Source organism: Scyliorhinus canicula, chromosome 3, assembly GCF_902713615.1.
Source record: "Scyliorhinus canicula chromosome 3, sScyCan1.1, whole genome shotgun sequence".
NCBI classification, from domain to species: Eukaryota; Metazoa; Chordata; class Chondrichthyes; order Carcharhiniformes; family Scyliorhinidae; genus Scyliorhinus; species Scyliorhinus canicula.
In genome coordinates this window covers 43,522,516-43,542,460 of record NC_052148.1, presented here as the reverse complement: position 1 = coordinate 43,542,460, position 19,945 = coordinate 43,522,516, and the positions used below count along the sequence as shown (strand labels likewise).

The window sequence follows — 19,945 nt, the reverse complement described above, 5'->3', positions numbered from 1 at the left end:
ACACGGGGAGAAAGTGCAAACACCACACAGTCACTCGAGACCGGAATTGAACCGGGACCCTAGAGTTGTGAGGCAGCAGTACTAACCACTATGCCACCCCTAATTTCAAATCACATTTTCTCCTACCTAATCTGCTCAAGACCAAATGTAGAACATGACCTGGCAAACAACACAGTGATGAAAACTGGAACACTTATTGGTCTCTGTGGCTCAGTCAGTTCAGTTGATTCAAGTAGTGACTCAGCAGACCAAGAAAGCTAATTACGGTTATGAATTGGATTCATATTACTGTTGGAAGTTAAAGTGAAACACTGGTGGGAAGGAAAATATTTAAATCACTGCATCCTTTGCCATAGCGTAATGACGCAAATTGACAGCTTCAAATGTTTTCACATACCATGTTGAGAAAGAAAGAGGGTCCTTACTTGTTTGGCAGATTTGTGTGATCAAGCTTTATTTTTTTTAAATCACATTGTAGCAAGGTCCTTGACAATAACATAAATGCTAGCAATATTCAGCAAATCAAGTAGCACCAGTGGAACGCGATACAGAATTCATGCTTCAGGTCGATCACCTTTCATCACTCAATTTCTCTCTCCACAGACACTGCCAGGCCTGCTGAGTATTGCCAGATTTCCAGTATCCACAGTATTTTCCATTTGCATCAATAATATTAGTTCTTATCCGAACATAAAGAATCTAGTGTCAAAAAATGTGTCAATAATGCGTAAAAGATTAGGTAGGTTATAATGTCACCATGTTAGAAGTAACAATTAGGGATGATAACTACTCAAATATTAGGAACATTTTCTCCAGCAGAATAGTATAGTAAAGCTCAAGTTCAATGGATTGAATGATATTTTCTCATTTTTGTATGCATACATCCTACTGTAAAAGTACAGCTTCAAAACAGAAAGGTCTGCCGTAAAATAGTCACTTATTGCAGTCACATTTATTTACTTTTGCACAATGCTGCATGCACAAGTCCTCTGTCACACAATCTCTCATGGTCTGTCACTGAAAAGAGAGATGGTGGAGATACAACAAATCTAAAACAGCTCATTCATACCAGTATTCAGACAGAGACAAGGCAATGTTTCCACACATACAAACATGAAAGGGAGGATAAATTCTCTTAACAGCTCCATAAGTAACTACACAATGCAGCAAAGGTTTGGGATAAAAATATACCACCAAGCTTAAACAAATTTCTTTCTGAACAAGGCCAATAGTGGAAGCTCTGTAGTTAGCCTCTTTCCTGAGAAAACTAAGGGCAAAAAATACTATTTCTGTTTAGTAGACATTCTACTGTTGAAAAAAGGGTGTGTGAAAATAAAATCAAGTTTGACTATGACGATCTCTGACCATATAACCTGCCAGCTCTAATTCATAAGATGCATGGGGACCACAGTCAATCTTTTAAACGAGATGGAAAAGAGGATACAATTGAGATGGAAATAAGAAGGGCAGCGGGAGAAGAGAAGTACACCCCCGCATCAGAAATATAACTGTTGGCACAACTTAAATCCAAGACCATATCATCTCTGTGTGAAACCTTACTGACTTCACCAGCCTTGAAATTTAACAAAATTATTGAGATAACAGGGAATAATCGATATGGAAGCCCCTGACATCGCAAGCTGGTAGAGCAGTAGCTACAAACAGGGGGACATTTTTTCAGCAGCATCAAAAGTTGATGAACTATTTATGAAGTTTTGGCACACTTAAATGTCATCCACAAATACAATTTGTTCACAAAGGATTATTTTAGCTATTTCATATGAGCATCCCTGATCCAAGCTCGTTAACCTTTTGTTAACATTTCAAACTTTAAAAATATATAAACTCCATTGATATAGACTGCTAGTACAGGCACACAAGCAGTATGTGCTATTAGATGCTTCACGTTAGGAAAGAGAAATATGATCCATTGTCAGTTTTAAATTCAGTTGAGTAGATTCACTTCAGGTGACCCACACCTCAGATCATCCATTTTCTCAGAAAGAAGGCGATCAACTTTGTTCTGGAAGAGAAATCAATTTTATTTTTCAAAATATAAGTGGTCTTCATGTCTTTTTACAGAGCCCCCTGCAGTTTCTTTGCTGTTTATCATGGAAGAATAAATTTTAGCAGGAACTGCTCAATTAAACAAAAGTAGGCAAGTCCTTGAGCCACATTTATGAATTGTCAATGACTAGATAACAGCAGGTTCCCTCCAATTAGAGATAGTATATGGTATAGAGAGGAACGGTTATGGTCAGTGGTGTCAATAATCTCAAAGCTTTCATGTCAGCTGCTGCTAGTGCACACGGCAGAGTCCCAATTAAAGCAATCCTTTGCTTTAATTCTTTCATGCAACGTGGATGTCACTTATTGCCAATCCCTAACTGCTGTTATCCTGAAACACTAGTCCATGTGGTGTAATGTAGTACACCCATGATGTTGTTAGGGAGAATTCCAGGATTTTGACCCAGTAACGTGAAGGAAAGGTGATATATTTTCAAGCCAGGTTATATTTGGTTCGGAGGGGATCTTGCAGGTGGTGGTGTTCCCATGCATCTGCTGCTTGTCCTAGATGACAGAGGCCACGGGTTTGAAAGATGCTGTCGAAGGAGGCTTGGCGAGCATCTCATGGATTGTATACACTGGTGCCAGTGAGTTGTTATGGCACGGAATGGGACGTTTTATGTGGTGGATTGGTGCCATTCCAGCATAACTTTGTCCTAGATGGTGTCGAGCTTCTAGCATGTTGTTGGAGCTTTACTCATCCAGGCAAATGGAGAGTATTCCATCACACCTAACTTGTGCCTTTTTGATTGTGGATAGGCTTTGGCAAGCCAGGTGGTAGGTACCAGTCTCCAAATTCCCAGTCTCTGACCTACTCTTGTAGCTACACTATTTGACTGATCCTGTTCAATTTCTGGTCAATGGTAGCCCCTCGGTTGTTAATGAGAAATTCTGCTATGGTAATGCCATTGAACTCCATAGGGAGATGGTTTCAATTCTATATTGTTGGAGTTGGCCATTGCCTGAATGTTACCCGCCACTTATTAGCACAAGTCTGAATATTGGCTAACTCTGGTTTCTCCCACAAAACCCAAAAGACATGCTTGTTCGGTGAATTGGACAGTGTACCCAAACAGGCGCCGGAGTGTAGCGACCAGGGGATTTTCACAGCAACTTCATTGCAGTGTTAATGCAAGTCTACTTGTGACACTAATAAACATTATTATTATTATATGTTGTTGCACATGGATATGTTTTTTTTTATAAAGCATCCTTTCATAACCTCGCCTTCCTATCCCAGTCATCTCCTTCAGTCCTACAATCCTTTGATCTATTTCCACTAATCTAATTTTGGCCTCAAACACTGGCGGAGTCTTCTGTTGCCTCAGCCCCCAGCTCTAAATCCCGTTCTAAACCTCTTGCGCTTTCCGCCTCGCTTCTCTCCTTTAAAGTCACAGTACAAAATCATACTCCTCATGAAGTGTTTGATCACCTGTGATTATCATCTCCAATATGACTCTGTCATGTTTTGTTTTATAACTGCATCTGTGAAGTGCCTTGGGACATTATATTACATATAGGAGCTAAATGAGTGCTATGCATTGTTGTCTGTGACCTGGTGCTGAGACGGTTAGTCTCCACCAAGCACAGTAGCAGTGTTGCTTCATAGCTCCAAGGTATCAGATTCGATTCCCAGCTTGGGTCACTGTCTGTACGGAGTCTGCATGTTCTCCCCATGTTTGCGTGGGTTTCCTCCGGGTGCTCTGGTTTCCTCCCACAATCCAAAGATCAGGTTAGGTGGATTAACTAGGCTAAATTGCCCTAAATGTCCAAAAAGGGGGGGGATCTTATTGAAACTTACAGGATACTGTGAGGCCTGGATAGAGTGGACGTGGAGAGGATGTTTCCACTTGTAGGAAAAACTAGAATCAGAGGGCACAATCTCACACTAAAGGAACAATCGTTTAAAACAGAGATGAGGAGGAATTTCTCCAGCCAGAACGTGGTGAATCTGTAGAACTCTTTGCTGCAGAAGGCTGTGGAGCCAAATCACTGAGTGTCTTTAAGAGAGAGATAGATAGGTTCTTGATTAATAAGGGGATCAGGGGTTATGGGCAAAAGGCAGGAGAATGGGGATGAGAAAAATATCAGCCATGATTGAATGGCAGAGCAGGCTTGATGGGCCGAGTGGACCAATTCTGCTCCTATGTCTTATGGTCTTACAACCATCTTCCTTTCTGCTAGATATGACTCCAACCAGTGGAGAAATTTCCCTGATGGGTCCCCATTGACTTTACGTTTACTAGAGCACCTTGATACCGCACTCAGTCAAATGCTGCTTTGATGTCAAGTGCAATCCATTCTCATACCTCCTGAGTTCAGGTCCCGTTTGGACCAAGTCCAAAATGAGGTCTGGAGCTGAATGACCCAGGCTAAACCCAACTCAGGTTCCTCCTGGGCAAGTACGGCTCGATAGCTTTGCCGATGACACTGTCTTATCAGTTTGATAATTGAGTGATAGGGCAGTAATTGCCAATCAGACAGTACCCACATTTGCCTTTCTGTACCTCAACTCCAATCTACCTGCTTTAAGTTCCATAACCCTTCGATAACCTTGCCAAACAAAAATCTATCAATCTCAGTTTTGAAGTTTTCAATTGACATTTTCTCAGCAAGGAAATTTTTTTTCCCCTACCCTTTGCATAGTTTCTCTCTTTACCCTATCAATCCCTTTAATAATCCTTAACATCTCAATTAGGTCACCCCTTAATGATCTGTATTAAAATAAATACAAGGCAACCTATTAAAACTAATCCTCATAATTTATCCCTTTTAGCTCTAATTCTGATGCATCTGAATTGCACCCCTTTGCAGGCTGTTTAGAACTGAATAGAGTTGTCCAGATGGTGTCTCACCAAAGTTCTCTACAGCTGTAACATAATTTCCACCACTTTGAATTCCAGGCCACCCGAGACAAAGGCCAACGTTCAACCAGCCTTTTTAATTATTTTCTGTCCACGTCCACTGAATTTGTTTTTGGTGATTTTTGTACAACTAATAATCTTTATTAGTGTCACACGTAGGCATACATTACCACTGCAATGAAGTTACTGTGAAAAGCCCATAGTCACCACACTACAGCACCTGTTCAGGTACACTTAAGGAGAATTCAGAATATCCAATTCACCTAACAAGCACATCTTCAGGATTTGTGGGATGAAAATGAGAACCTGTAGGATACCCACACAGACACGGGGAGAATGTGCAGAATCTGCACATTCTCCCTAGTGCTGTGAAGCAACAGTGTTAACCACAGTGCTACCGTGCCACCCTCTCTGCTCAGTCTCTTAAGTCATTCTTAATTTCTTGCCATTCACAAAATACCTTGATGCGTTCTCAGGTCCAAAGTGGAATGACCTTACATCTCCCTACTTTGAACTCCATTGGGAAAATATGCGTTAATAAATGAAAAACCGCAGTGTTAAAGACCAAACAAGTTTCACTAACTTGATTGAGTTCTTTGATGGAATAATTAAGGAGGGCTTATGAGAGTAATGCTATTGATGTTGTGAAAATGGACTTCCAAAAGCTCGATAAATTACTAGATAATCAACATACAAGATAGTTTCTCTATTACTCCTATTACCATATCACCGCTCTTCACTGAACTCTCCAACATCACCTTATATAATAGAACACTACTCTTCTCACGCTGAATTCCACATATTGCCACCTTTTCTGGCAATATTTCTCCCAAACTATATAACTCCTCATCTCTTACCATCAAACATTCTCCGTTCAAGCTGGCACTTAGCCGCTGAAACGTAGAATCCATCCCATGATTTTCCACTCACAAAGCCATTATGACTGTCCATAATCAGTCCTTGACTCTCTGAATGCCTGAAGATCCTGTCTCTCAGAATACCTTCTAACAACTTACCAGCCCTTCTTAAACAAAGACACAACATTTGCTACCCACCAATCTTCAGGCACCTCACCTGTGGCAATGGACTAGTTTTCTGTAGTGACAGGATTAATTTCCTTTGATTTGCTGACGTCATCTCTTGGAAGTTAAGACATGTAAATATTTGCAGAGTCCTACACTCACATGTTTTAAAAGATGAGGCCTAGCCAGGCACTGCCAACGTTCTTCTGTTGTGAAGGCAATCCAGCCAAACCCACACTGCCTAGATAACATTCAGGCACTGACGTTTAATGTCTTCAAATCAGTGATCTGAGGCCTGTTTTACCTCAAAAGCTAAAAATTAGTTTATTATTTTACAGGCAAAAGCTAGTGCGCCTGGGGTCTTTGGGCCACATGACTCCCAAGAGAATCCAGATGAAAAAATCCTCTTTTAAGAGAAAATATATTCAATTTGCTTCATTAACGCAGACGAGAAGAAACACTATACAAAAATAGGTGGCAGTGTCGAGCACTGGGGTATAAATTTGCAATACCACTGTGCAACATTGAAACATCAATTTGCGACTGTAATCTCCAGCATGCGGAGTTTACCAACCTTACCTGTGAGAAGGTCAAAGAGCAAACAACCAGGCACATCCATAGGGAAGAGTGCTCATGCTAGAATAATGACTGGTTGCAGAAATGTGCAATGATAAAGTTAGAAAAGTACAAGAAGTTTGATCTTTTTCTGGATACAGAGGTTGTGAAGGAAACCAGGAAAGGAGTACAAACATGTCCTTTATTGTTGGGGTGCCAGTTTCAATCACCCAATGAAGCTATACTGGGTAGCCAAGTTGGAGTGGGCATCACAGGCTATACTGCACACTTTAGTTAACGTTGGGAGGGGCTGGGAGTGGAGAGTAAATTGAACATGACAAGAATCAAGTACAAAGGGAAAGGGCCATCGTGCCTTTGACGAAAAATAAATATTTTTTTAAGTAACAACCTTATATTCTCTTATTATGTGGATACAAGCTCAGGTCAATCATTATTTAATTATTTTCGATCAGAAAATGTGCTTTTGTTTTTAGGCTGCAGAAAGCTTAGAAAGAATGGTGTAGATGAGGCAACGAGGGAAGGAGTAGTAGGAAAGAGGGTGTGGAATAACAGCATCCAGCATTATTAAAATTCTTTTGCATTTGGAGTCTGGAATCTGTCCAGACTAGATATGCAGTCTTAACATGAAAATGATAATATCTGTGTAGTCACAAACAGATATAAGATCTTAGTTGACATAACACTTACCAATTCCAGTTTTGTTTCCTCAATTTTCACTTTGGCACTGTAGAAATTCTGCAAAACACAAGTTCAACGTTGCAAAATAAAGAGATACTCTTGCACAGAAACAAATTAGAAGTCACATTTCAATTAATAATGAAGAAGCTGCACAAGGGAAGTTGCATTTGACACATAATTTGAACTCCTGACTCCAGTTCCTAATCGTGCAGCACAGTAGCATAAGGACAGCACAGTAGCACAGTGGTTAGCACAATTGCTTCACAGTGCCAGGGTCGAATCCCGGCTTGGGTCACTGTCTGTGCAGAGTCTGCACATTCTCCCCGTGTGTGTGTGTGGGTTTCCTCTGGGTGCTCCGGTTTCCTCCCATAGTCCAAAGATGTGCGGGTTCGGTGGATTGGCCATGCTAGATGGCCCTTAGTCTCCAAAAAGATTAAGTGTGGTTACTGGGTTACAGGGATAGGGTGGAGGTGTGGGCTTGGGTCGGGTGCTCTTTTCAAGGGCTGGTGCAGACTCGATGGGCCGAATGGCCTCCTTCAGCACTGTAAATTCTATGATGCTATAAAATGAGGAGAGGCAGTGGCATAGTGGTATTGTCACTGAACTAGTAAACCAGAGACTTAGAGTATTGATCTGGGGACCCAGGTTCAAATCTGCCACTGCAGATGGTGAAATTTGAATTAAATTATAAAAAGTCTAATGATGACCATGAACCATGTCGATTGTCGGAAAAATCCATCTGGTTCACTAATGTCCTTTAGGGAAAGAAATCTGTCGTCCTTACCTGGTCTGGCCCAAATGTAACTCCAGACGCATAGCAATGTGGCTGGCTCGTAACTGGCCCCTCAAGGCCAATTAGGGATGGGCAATAAATGCTGGCACAGTCAGAGATGTCCAAGTGCCATGAACAAATTTAAAAAAACAGATGTAGAGAACTTACGGGCGTCAAGTCAAGGTAGGATTTCAGTTTTACATTCAAAGATTCTACTTCCTTCTTCACATTTTCAAGTCTCTAGAAAACAAAGATATAGAATAATGAAACTCAACAAATTCCACTTACCCCTCTTTTTGGCCCAGGGTTTAGGAACTCCAAAGTATATTATGGAGTTCACCTGTCCTATAACTTTTTATTGAATTTGGCCTGGATGAGCACAAGAGCCTTCACTTGAGGTGTGCTTCAACAGTCTTCCTAAACACTTTAATCAAAATACGCTTTATTCCAAGAACTTAGTTAACATTTATAATGAACACACAGCAATATTTTTTTATCAATTACAAGCATAGATACCCCACAACTACAGTAATCTATGTATAACACAATGAATTCTCCCTTAACTGTTCCAATTCAAAAATAAATCCATAAACCAAAACTCCCTTTTTTAAGGGTGTAGCCCAGCATTCTGCATTCTCACTTGAATAAGAGTGGCTTTTCCTGAGATTCTGACCCTGTCTCACCAGCAGGTTTAACTCTTTCCGGAAAGCAAACTATATTGTTCAAGTTGCCAAAGCAAGTAACTGTAAACAATGTTTTTTTTTCTTGGAATAACTCTTTTTAAAATAAAAACAGAAAATACTTATTTTACAGTCCACAGAATTCCAAGCTGAAAGTGAAAGTAAAACTCTCAGCCACAGCTCAGCTTCACCCATAGAAATGACTTACTGAAGCCATGTGATAAGACAAAAACCTTTGTTAAAGGGACACTCCCATGACACCCCATTTGACAGAAATTGTTTCTACATCATTCCCAACCCTTCAAAATCAGTAGTCTGTCAAATCAGTAGTTGAGAGACAAAGTGCTTTGGTGACTAAGCACTGCAGGTTTATAATGCTCCATCCATGGATACTCAAACACAAAATTATTACAATACAGGAGGGGGCTATTTGGCCCATTGTGTCTGCACCAGCTCTCAGTATCAGCACATTACCGAGTACTTTTCCCCCGCCAGCTCCCTGTGTTGCTGCACATTCTTCCTTTTCAGATAATAGTCGGATTCCTTTTCGAATTGAACCTGCCTCCACCTCACTCTTAGGCAGTCCATTCCAAATCCTAACCATCACTGCACAAAAAAAAGATTTCTCCCCATGTCACTTTGCCTTTTTACGAATTACTTTCTATCTCTACCTTCTCATTTTGATCTTTTCACGAGTGAGGACTGTTTCTCCCAATTTAGGTTAGGCATGCTACAGCCTTCCGGTCTCAACATAGAATTCAACAACTTCAGATGATTAGTTCTACTCCACCTTGACCAATTTGTTTTCATTCCATTTCATTTTAACGGCTTTTACCGTTTCTTTATTTCTTGCCTTTCTTCATATATATTTCCCCCCCCCCATCTTATTCTCCCTTTCTTTACCTTTTCTCTTCTTTTTCTCATTTTACCTCTCTCCTACCCATGTCCCCCCTCCCCCCACATCTACATCTGTCACATCACAAGTGGATAGCACTGTGGCTTCACAGCGCCAGGGTCCCAGGTTCGATTCCCTTCTGGGTCACTGTCTCTGTGGAGTCTGCACGTTCTCCCAGTGTCTGCGTGGGTTTCCTCCTGTTGCTCCGGTTTCCTCCCACAGTCCAAAGACGTGCAGGTTAGGTGGGTTGGCCATGATAAATTGCCCTTAGTGACCAAAAAGATTAGATGGGATTATTGGGTTACGGGGATAGGGTGGAAGTGAGGGCTTAAGTGGGTCGGTGCAGACTCGATGGGCCGAATGGCCTCCTTCTGCACTGTATGTTCCATGTACCTTCTCATTTTAGTTTCTCTGCTGTTGGCCTTTCACATCTTTTATTCTCTCTGGGGACTGCCATTAGCACTCTTTTCCCTTGGTTTCTGTGGCTATGACTCATCTTTCGTTCCCTCACCCTACAGTATAAATATCTCCCACTTTCTATGTCTCTTTGTCAAAGCTAAGGGTCATGTGGACTCAAAACGTTAGCTCTTTTCTCTCCTTACTGATGCTGCCAGACCTGTTGAGATTTTCCAGCATTTTCTCTTTTCGTTTCTCCCAATGTAATCTGTCTAAACTAACAAAGGAAGAACATTACAGCACAGGGACAGGCCCTTCGATCCACAAAGCTTGCACCAAACCAGACTCCCTTTTTAGAACTACTATTTATTGCCCAAACGATCTGAATCCCTCTATTCCCGCCCGATCAGGTGTCCATCAAGATGCATCTTAAACGTTGCCTGGCTCCACCACCTCCACTGGCACCGCGTTCCAGGCACCCACCATCCTCTGGGTGATACACCTCCCCGCTAAACTTTCCCCCTCTCACCTTGAACCTGTGCCCCCTTATAATAGTCTTCCACCTTGGGAAAAAGCTTCTGGCTAATCACCCTGTCTATACCTCTCGTAATTTTGTACACCTCAATCCCTCAGCCTCCATCTTTCCAACAAAAACGCTTATTGAATTGGATTTGTTTATTGTCACATGTACCGAGGTACAGTGAAAAGTATTATTCTGCGAGCATTTCAACAGATCATTAAGTACATGAAAAGAAAAGGAAATAAAAGAAAATACATAACAGGGCAACACAAGGCACACAATGTAACTACGTAAACACCGGCATCAGATGAAACATACAGAGTGTAGTGTTAATGAGGTCAGTCAATAAGAGGGTCGTTTAGGAGTCTGGTAACTGCGGGGAAGAAGCTATTTTTTGAGTCTGTCCGTACGTGTTCTCAGACTTCTGTATCTTCTACCCGATGGAAGAAGTGCCTTATCCAACCTCTCCTCATAGCTAACACTCTCCAGACCAGGCAACATCCTAGTAAAACTTCTTTGCACTCTCTCCAAAATATCCACATCCTTCTGGTAGTGTGGCAACCAGAACTGCACCCAATATTCCAAACATGGCCTCACTAAAGTTTTCTACAACTGTAACATGACCTGCCAACTCTTTACTAGATGAAGGCAAGTATGCTGTATGCTTTCTTGACCACCTTATCGCCACTTTCACAGAACGATAGACCCAACCATCCAGACTCCTCTGTATGTTAATGCTCCAAAGGGTTCTACCAGTTACTGTATATTTCACACCTGAATTTGATCTTCCAAAATGCATCATTTCGCATTTGTCTGGACAGAACTCCATCTGCCATTTTTCTGCCCAACTCTCTAGCCTTGTGATTTTGAAAATGTTAAATGTACATTTTAAAAAAAAATTTAGAGTACCCAAATCATTTTTTCCAATTGAGGGGCAATTTAGCGTGGCCAATCTACCTCGCCTGCACATCTTTGGGTTGTGGGCACGAAACCCACGCAAACACGGGGAGAATGTGCAAACTCCACACGGACAGTGACCCAGAGCCAGGATCGAACCTGGGACCTCGGCGCCATGAGGCAACAGGGCTAACCCACTGCGCCACCGTGCTGCCCGTTAAATCTACATTTAACCTTCTTTTCTCGAAAGAAAACAGTTTTTCTTATCCACCTTCATACCGGAAGTTCTTCCTCCTTGAAACCATTCTTGTGAACCATTTCTACACCCTCTCTAATGCTTTCACTTTCTTCCAAAGGTGCGACGCCCACAACTGAACTCAATACACCAGCTGAGGCCAAACTATTGACTTATAAAATTTCAACATAACTTTCTTACTCACGTATTCAATGCCAGTGTTGTCTCTCAATCTGTCCTGCCACCTTAAATAATTTATTCATAAACACCCAGGTCACTCTCCTGCACCCACTTTACAGCTGAAGCTGTTATTTTATATTGGGCAGAATTTCCCCCAAATTTGTCAGTGTCAGGCTCGGACTGAAAACTGGCATTCTTCTCTCCAGATGCACTGCCAAGCTTTCAGACCAGAACTTCAGCCAGTCCCATCAAACAAAATCTAGAGGCATGGTTTAAGCAGTCAGTCTGGCAGGGCTGGAACTGATAAGAACCGGCACCACGTCATCTTTAAAGGCACCGAGATTGAACTCCCCCTAGCCGCCCCCCCCCCCCCCCCTCAAAAGCATCAGGGTAACCCCCACCATCATATAGGTATCACAGGCACTCTCCGCGACACAGGCAAACCCCCCCCCCTTCAAAGGCATTGGCCCTCTCCCCTCCTCCACCACACATTACAGGAAACATTACAAATCCCCTTCCCACCAAGGATCCGCCCACTGCCAGGTTGGCACTGCCAACGTGTGCCAGGCATGTCCCTTTCCGCTATGCTTAGGGGCTATGCTTAACTTGGCACCGTCGGCAGCCTTAGCACTGCCACTGGAGCACACTGGCAGTGCCTGGGTGCCAGAGATCCAGCCTGGGGGAGCCCTTCTCTAAAGAGATGGGATGAGGAGGGGGGCTGTTAGAGGATCCCTGAAGAGATTGTTGGGACAGTTGGGGGGGGGGGGGTTGAGTGTTCAGGGCGGCAGCTTTGAAAATGGTGCCTCAGTCTCATTGCAGAAATGAGATACGTCCAGCATTGGCGGGGCACCTGAAGCCAAAGAAAATAGGGTCCCGTTTGATAGTGGGGTTATTCTTGGCAACTTTAAGACCCTGCTACACGTTCCCAAAACAGGACTGTTTTTTGTGCGTTAAATCACGCCCAATGTTTCAGGTCCCTGGAGGCTCAATGAGGATAAACTAAATATTGATGAATTCATATAGTCTTAGTCCTTAGTCAACAAAAATACAGTTGGAGAGCAGACATCCTGACTCTTCTAACAAGGCACGTCCTGAACAGACTATCAAGTTCATCATACACTGGACAACAAGAGACAGTCTCACCATTACTCAATGGAAGGATTCAATGCTCACTTACTGCAATGACAATTTCTTTTTATCTACAATACATTATAAAAAGAGAAATCGGAAAATGACCAGCACTGGTCAATACTTAATTCCTTCAATAATTTACCCACCTCAGAGAGTTCCACTAGCGATTGATGATCCAGAGATTCATCAAACCCAACCTGCTTTAGATCATTCTTGTAAAAGAAAAATGGATAGTCAAAGATTAAACGTAAAAATAACATTTCAAAGCCTCACAGTTAATACAGCTGTAAAAAAAAAAAGAGAACAAATACAAGACTCTTGTCGGGATGCAATAGGCTTTCACTCCTTCCATTGTAAGGTGGAAAGCAATGGGCCAATATCACACAGCAATAGAAGAATTCTTCAAAAGCAACAGAACATTATTAACTGCATCTCCACAGATGATTGTACTTCCACAATGTTAGTCGAGCTCCCTCGAATTATCACAACATCATCTCACCAAGCATCTAGTGTTAGTATTTATTTTTGAACTGCACCCCACACCACCAAACCTCTTCAAAGTGCAGATTTCTTTTGGGCTACAATTCTAAAGTAGGGGGATAGGTGACAAGACGATAGGCCAAATGGCTTCATGTGCTTTACTATTCTATGACACCATGATAACAGAATATCCACTCTGAAGGACAGGGATGTTTAATTAAAGTTCTCTACAACGTCCACGCTTCGCTATTAATGACAAGGTATCGATGGATGGCAGTGAGGATATCCAATTCGGATGCATCGCTTGTGTTTCTAACCTCAGTCAGTCCATGGTGGTGAAATGCCAAAGATTTCACTCACAAGAGAAGGAGAAAAAAAATACAAGAAAGCTTAAGCTACTCTTTGGAACCCCAACCCCATACTAGTTGCTTGTACAGAGCAGCATTGACAGATGCTTGGAAACAAGTAGCAACATATTGGGTTCGGTACCTCTCCCATGTTGTTAATTTGTTTGGAGATAAACCTAGACAGTACAGTCAAATAGCCATTTGACCACAAGAGAAAGCATCAGGGCCAAGTGGATCTTGTCCTGACCCACCATCCACACACTGGTTCCTTTCTAACCCCCTCACCACTTTCAATGCTATCCAAAAGGCCTTTTGCCGCTGTGAAGAACATGATTAACACACAAGTGTAAAATAAAACTTTGGGCTGCTTGAATTTCTGGAGTTCTCCCAACTAGCTATTCCATTCGAAAACAGAGTAAAACCCGATTCCAGGGATGGCTGTAGGTTAGGCAATCAGTCTTGAAACCGTAATCAGAACACTGACCTCTAAAGTTTGGCTTAGTTGGCTCCATTCATTCATCTTTTTTCTGAAGAAGTTCGCATTCTGCTTTTTACATTCTGCTTTTGCCTTTGCTGTAATGAGATTGCCATCTGTTTCCAATAAATCCCTTAAAACAAGACAATACATTATACTTGCTGAAATTTAATTCCACTCAGGCCAAGTGATGGCAGTACTGGTGAATGGTACATTTTGTCGTTGTTTGCACAAGGGTCACCATGCAGCATTGATGTAGGTACAACTCCTATTCGAAAAGTGTGCCTTGACCCCCCAAACCGTTACCATCTTCCGAGAGACCAAAAACCATTTTTTAAAAATTTTATTTTTTTTTTAAAAAGGGATCTGAATTCCCAGTGACTGATTCAAAGGATCACCTGAGAAGATTTCACATTTGTAGACTTTTACTGTCACAAGTACTTAAAATCAATATCAAGGAAACATTGATACGAAAGCAAAATACTGTGACGCTGGAAAATTGAAACAAAACAAAATGCTGGAAATACTCAGCAGGTCAGACAGGAGAGAACCAGAGCTGACATTTCATGTCAATGACCTTTCATCAGAACTGACTAAAGTATTCGTATGAAGGGGAGTCTTAATGAAAGGTCATTAACATGAAAAGTTAACTGTTTCTCTCCACAAATGCTGCCTGACCTGCTGCGTTATTCCAGTATTTTTTGTTTTGAGTAAATATATATTTTTAAAATAAATTTAAAGTACCCAATTCTTTTATTTCAAATTAATGGGCAATTTAGCACATCCAATTCACCCACCCTGCACATCTTTGGGTTCTGGGGGTGAGACCCACGCATTCACAGGGAGAATGTGCAAACTCCACACAGCCAGTGACCCGGGGGCGGGTTCGAACCAGGGTCCTCAGCGTCGTAAGGCAGCAGTGCAAACCACTATGCCACCCGAGTAAATATAAATATATCAGTTGCTTACTAAGTGAACTGCAGAAAAGATTTTGCCTCTTAACTTCCTAACACTGTTTATACATTTCACTGCACTCTCTGAATAAGTGTAGTCTTTACAGGAACCAGTCCTTTAAGAAAGGATACACTTTCATTGGAGGTGGTACAGCAAAATAATAATAATAATAGCTTGTCACAAGTAGGCTTCAATGAAGTTACTGTGAAGAGCCCCTAGTCGCCACATTCCGGCGCCTGTTCGTGAAGGCTGGTATGGGAATTGAACCCAGGCTGCTGTTATTGTTCTGCATTACAAACCAGCTGTTTAGCCCACTGTGCTAAACCAGCCCCTTCACTAAAGTTCATTAAATCGGTGCCTGGGATGAGGGGCTGTCCTTTGATGATAGGTTCAGTAAATTGAGCTTTTATTCTCTAAAGTTTAGAAAAATGAGAGGCTATTTCATTAAAACCTATAAAATTCTGAAGGAGCTTGGTAGGTAAAGAGATTGTTTCCACTGGTCAAGGATCAAAAACGCTGGGGCACAGCCTCGGGATAAGGGGCCAATCATTTAGAACTGAGGAGGTCAAAATATTTCACTCAAAAGAGTTGGGAATCTTTGGAATTCCCCACCGCAGAGCGTCATGGATGCTTGAAGGGAACTGGCCATTTCTGATAGGTAAAAGGGTCATTAAATTAGCCCAGTTTAAAGTCCATTTTAAAATGGATTTCATCATAAAAGTTCAAGCATAACTTAAATTACAAAAACACACAGCTTGCAGGATTTGCAGTGGCAAAGCACAGAATTTGAAACATCTAAAAGCTAGCTAAAGCTTATGCAACATTTTACTGAAAAGTTAAATTGACATTATAAACTGTCCATTGTTCTAATGAACAGAATTGTAAAAGTTATGCAGCCATCCCACAATCTGATCAAGGTCACCATGACTACATGAACCCACTATTGTTCAGAATACAGATAATAGCGCAGTCAGCAGTGAAACCAGTAAAAGCTAGAATTGATTAAAAATATATCACATTCCAACACAGGACAAGCATCTGAAAAGCAACATGTCTTCAGAAATGTTTCTTATTGATGATTGACAACTGACCATCCAACCAAATGCATTTGAGACCCATCCAAGCCAATCAGCACATTGCAGGGGTAGGGACAGATGGAGTCAGACTGATAACATTCTCTTTAAACATAGAGGTCCGGACAGACATTTTCCATCCAGGATTACCTTTTACCTAACTATTCGCTAGCCTTCATTCATATTTTCATATTTCCATTCTAACTTGAAGTCTGCGCAAGCTGTTTTGCTTTGAGCAAAGAACCATTATTGTATTTTGAAAGTTAAATCTGCTTGTAAACCATTAAGCCAATTATATCTCTCAAAGTCTTTTGCTGGCAAGGGCTTTATTGAGAACATTTGATTTGTAACCACAAGTGTAACTTAAATTCTATTGAGTTTTGAAGTGTATACAAGACTACACTTAAACCGCACAGTAGATTCCTACAATTCTCCAAAGCTGGAATAGACAGGTCTTTGGTCTTTTGAGAAAATTAAGAGATTGGGGAGCAGGCAGGAAAATGGAGTTGAAGCACACAAATCAGTTCCGATCCTACTGAGTGGCAGAGCAGGCTCAAGGGGCTGTGTGGTCTAGCCTTGCTTCTATTTCTGGTGTCCAAAGTTACTCCTAGTTTCCAACAGGCTCACTTCTTCCCATTTCACAGAATCGTAACATCCAGCGTCTGTCAAAAGTAATTTCCCCTCAGTCTTCTGAGAATCCCTGAACTGACTTCTAAGGGCAGCACGGTAGCCCAATGTTCAGCACTGCTGCCTCACGCCACCGAGGACCCGGGTTCAATCCCAGCCCTGGGTCACTCTCCGTGTGGGGTTTGCACATTCTCCCCGTGTCTGTGTGGGTCTCACCCTCACAACCCAAAGATCTCCAAGGCGGCCTTCAGGATGTGTGACAACGCAGAATCGCCGAGCAGAAACTTATAGCCAAGTTCTGCACACGAATGTGGCCTCAACCGGGACCTGGGATTCATGTCGTATTACATTCATCCCCCACCATTTAGCCTGGGCGTGCAAAATCCTACCAACTGTCCTGGCTTGAGACAATTCACACCTTTTTAATCTGGGGTTACCCCTATCTCTGGATCTGTAAAGACTTAATTACCTGCAAATACTCGCATTCTAAGCATTGTCTGGCATCTTTGAATTTGTCTATATATATATGTTTCTGGAACATACCTCTTCATTCACCTGAGGAAGGAGCAGTGCTCCGAAAGCTCGTGTTTGAAACAAACCTGTTGGACTTTAACCTGGTGTTGGAAGGCTTCTTACTGTGCTCACCTCAGTCCAACGCCGGCATCTCCACATCATGGCAACCCAAAGATGTGCAGGATAGGTGGATTGGCCATATTGCCCCTTAATTGGGTACTCTAATTTTTTTTTAAAAACGTGAGTTCATCAAACATTCTGCTGCCCTTAACACACATGAAGTCTCATTCACCCTCTGCTTATATGAACAAAATGACACAACAGGAATAAACCATTTCACCCCTTGCGCCTGCTCTGCCATTCAATCTAATCATGACTGATCTTCTGCCTCAACTCCACTTTGCTGCCTACTCCCCTCATGCCTGAATTCCACAAGAGCTCAAGTATCCACCTATGCCAACCGTGAATATATTCAACAAAGGAGAATTCACAATCCACGGTGTTAAGAGAGTCTGTTGACTACACTGGCTCCTCTTCCCAAAAGCTAAGATTTTAAAATGGTCAACCTTTATTTCAAATTCCTTCAAGGCGTCATCTCTCTTTACCTTTGTAATCTCTTCCAGGCCCATAACCCTTTCAGGTATCTACACTCATCCAATTCTGCCCTCTCACACAGCCCTCGTTTCCATCACTTCACCATACCTTTATCTGCCTAGGCCCGGAGCCCTAGAATTCCCTCCACTCGAAAACCTACCTCTTTGACCAAACCTTTCATACCTGGCCCAACATCTCTATGTGGCTCTATGTTAAATTTTGGTTGATAATACTTAGGATGATTTAATTTATAAAGCTTCTCTGATGTAGTAAAAGTTGCTATTGAGCATTTCTCAAAACGCAGCTAAGAAACACATGCGATAACAGAACTTGGAAAAAGGGTCAAGGAAAACCTTTCCAACAGTTCCCACAATGTAGCACTTGCAGATCACACACAGATACAATGGCTTTGCTGGTGGCTCTCACCACAAGAGGCTTTTGGCTCCTGGGGAAAGTCGTAACACCCCCTCTGGTGGAGACTGTAATTATTTTTTTTAAATAAATTTAGAGTACCCAATTCATTTTTTCCAATTAAGGGGCAATTTAGCATGGCCAATCCACCTAGCCTGCACATCTTTGGGTTATGGGGGCAAAACCCACACAAACACGGGGAGAATGTGCAAACTCCACACGGACAGTGACCCAGAGCCGGGATCGAACCTGGGACCTTAGCGCCGTGAAGCTGCAGGGCTAACCCACTGCGCCACCGTGCTGCCCTGAGACTGTAATTATGGGTTTAGATTCTAAACCACACAGCACAGCAAATCCTAGCTTGGATAACAGTGAGCACACCTGAAGTATAACAGTGAGCACTCCTGATAGCATGAGAACGTGTTATAAATGCAAGATTTTTCTAATTAGTTCCTGTTCCAATGTCACAATCCTCTGAATGAATTTATGAATCAATAGGTTACAGAATGAGAGATAGAAACCTTTTTCATCAGTATTTTTGGCAATCACCTTCTCTAGTTAAATTAATTCATTCATAACGAGCACAGATTTCCAGTGACCGATGAAGTCAAATCAAATTTGATTCTAAATGATACAGAATTCAAACTGGGATTTTCCACAATCCCACCAACCTTCAATAAAAGCCATAAACCTGTGGTTTTCTAATCTGCACTGCAGAAGCATTGCTTCATTTTTAGTTACTGGTGGGTCATACGAGACGAACAGTCAAGGTGATGCACGCAGCTATGGGACATTGACGTTCTCTGCAAAGCATGAATTGTGGCATAACAACGGTGTTACCTCAGATAAAAGCATCCCTACCTACACCAGTACAATGTCACAATTTTGTCCACAAATCATCCTCAGGTTAAAAGTGAATTTAGTTGAGACAATGACAGCAACATTCAGGCAGCAGTTTAAAATTAATAAAACGTCCCAAAGTATTTCAAAGGAGTGTTACCCAATAAAATTTGACAGTCATATTAGCAGATATTAGAGCAGGTCAAGCTTCAAATGGTTTGTTTTAAGGAGCATCTTAAGGGAGACAAAAAGAAAGAGGCAGTGAGAAAAAGTAGAGCGAGTGGAGAGGCTTTTTAAAAAAATGAATTGAGAGTACCCAATTCATTTTTTGCAATTAAGGGGCAATTTAGCATGGCCAATCCACCTAACCCACACATCTTTGGGTTGTGGGGGGCGAAACCCACGCAAACACGGGAAAAATGTACAAACTCCACACGGACAGTGACCCAGAGCCAGGATCGAACCTGGGACCTCGGCACTGTGAAGCAGCAGTGCTAACCACAATGCCACCCTGTGCACACACTACTACGTGGCAAAATTTGGTTCTAACTCCATCTACAAGTTTGCTGACAATACAACCATAGTGGGCTGGATCTCGAATAACGACGAGTCAGAATACAAGAGGGAGATTGAGAACCTAGTGGAGTGGAGCAGTGACAACAATCTCTCCCTCAATGCCAGCAAAACTAAAGAGCTGGTCATTGACTTCAGAAAGCAA

General features: G+C 42.0%; 1 protein-coding gene across 2 annotated transcripts in view; it reads right to left on the bottom strand.

Annotated features, from left to right (window-relative positions):
* Positions 1-437: 437 nt before the first annotated feature.
* The window catches only part of haus1 (HAUS augmin-like complex, subunit 1), a 46,413-nt gene continuing 26,905 nt past the window's right edge, over positions 438-19,945 (bottom strand). The window contains exons 4-8 of one of the 2 annotated variants that reach the window (XM_038793385.1): positions 14,225-14,348; positions 13,060-13,125; positions 8,148-8,219; positions 7,217-7,264; positions 438-2,023 (exon numbers count right to left, since the gene is read on the bottom strand). In XM_038793385.1, the coding sequence (XP_038649313.1) occupies positions 1,946-2,023; positions 7,217-7,264; positions 8,148-8,219; positions 13,060-13,125; positions 14,225-14,348 (388 nt within the window). In that variant the 3' untranslated portion in view covers positions 438-1,945. The remainder of the gene's footprint in view (positions 2,024-7,216; positions 7,265-8,147; positions 8,220-13,059; positions 13,126-14,224; positions 14,349-19,945) is intronic. The other variant, XM_038793384.1, reaches the window with a different exon arrangement.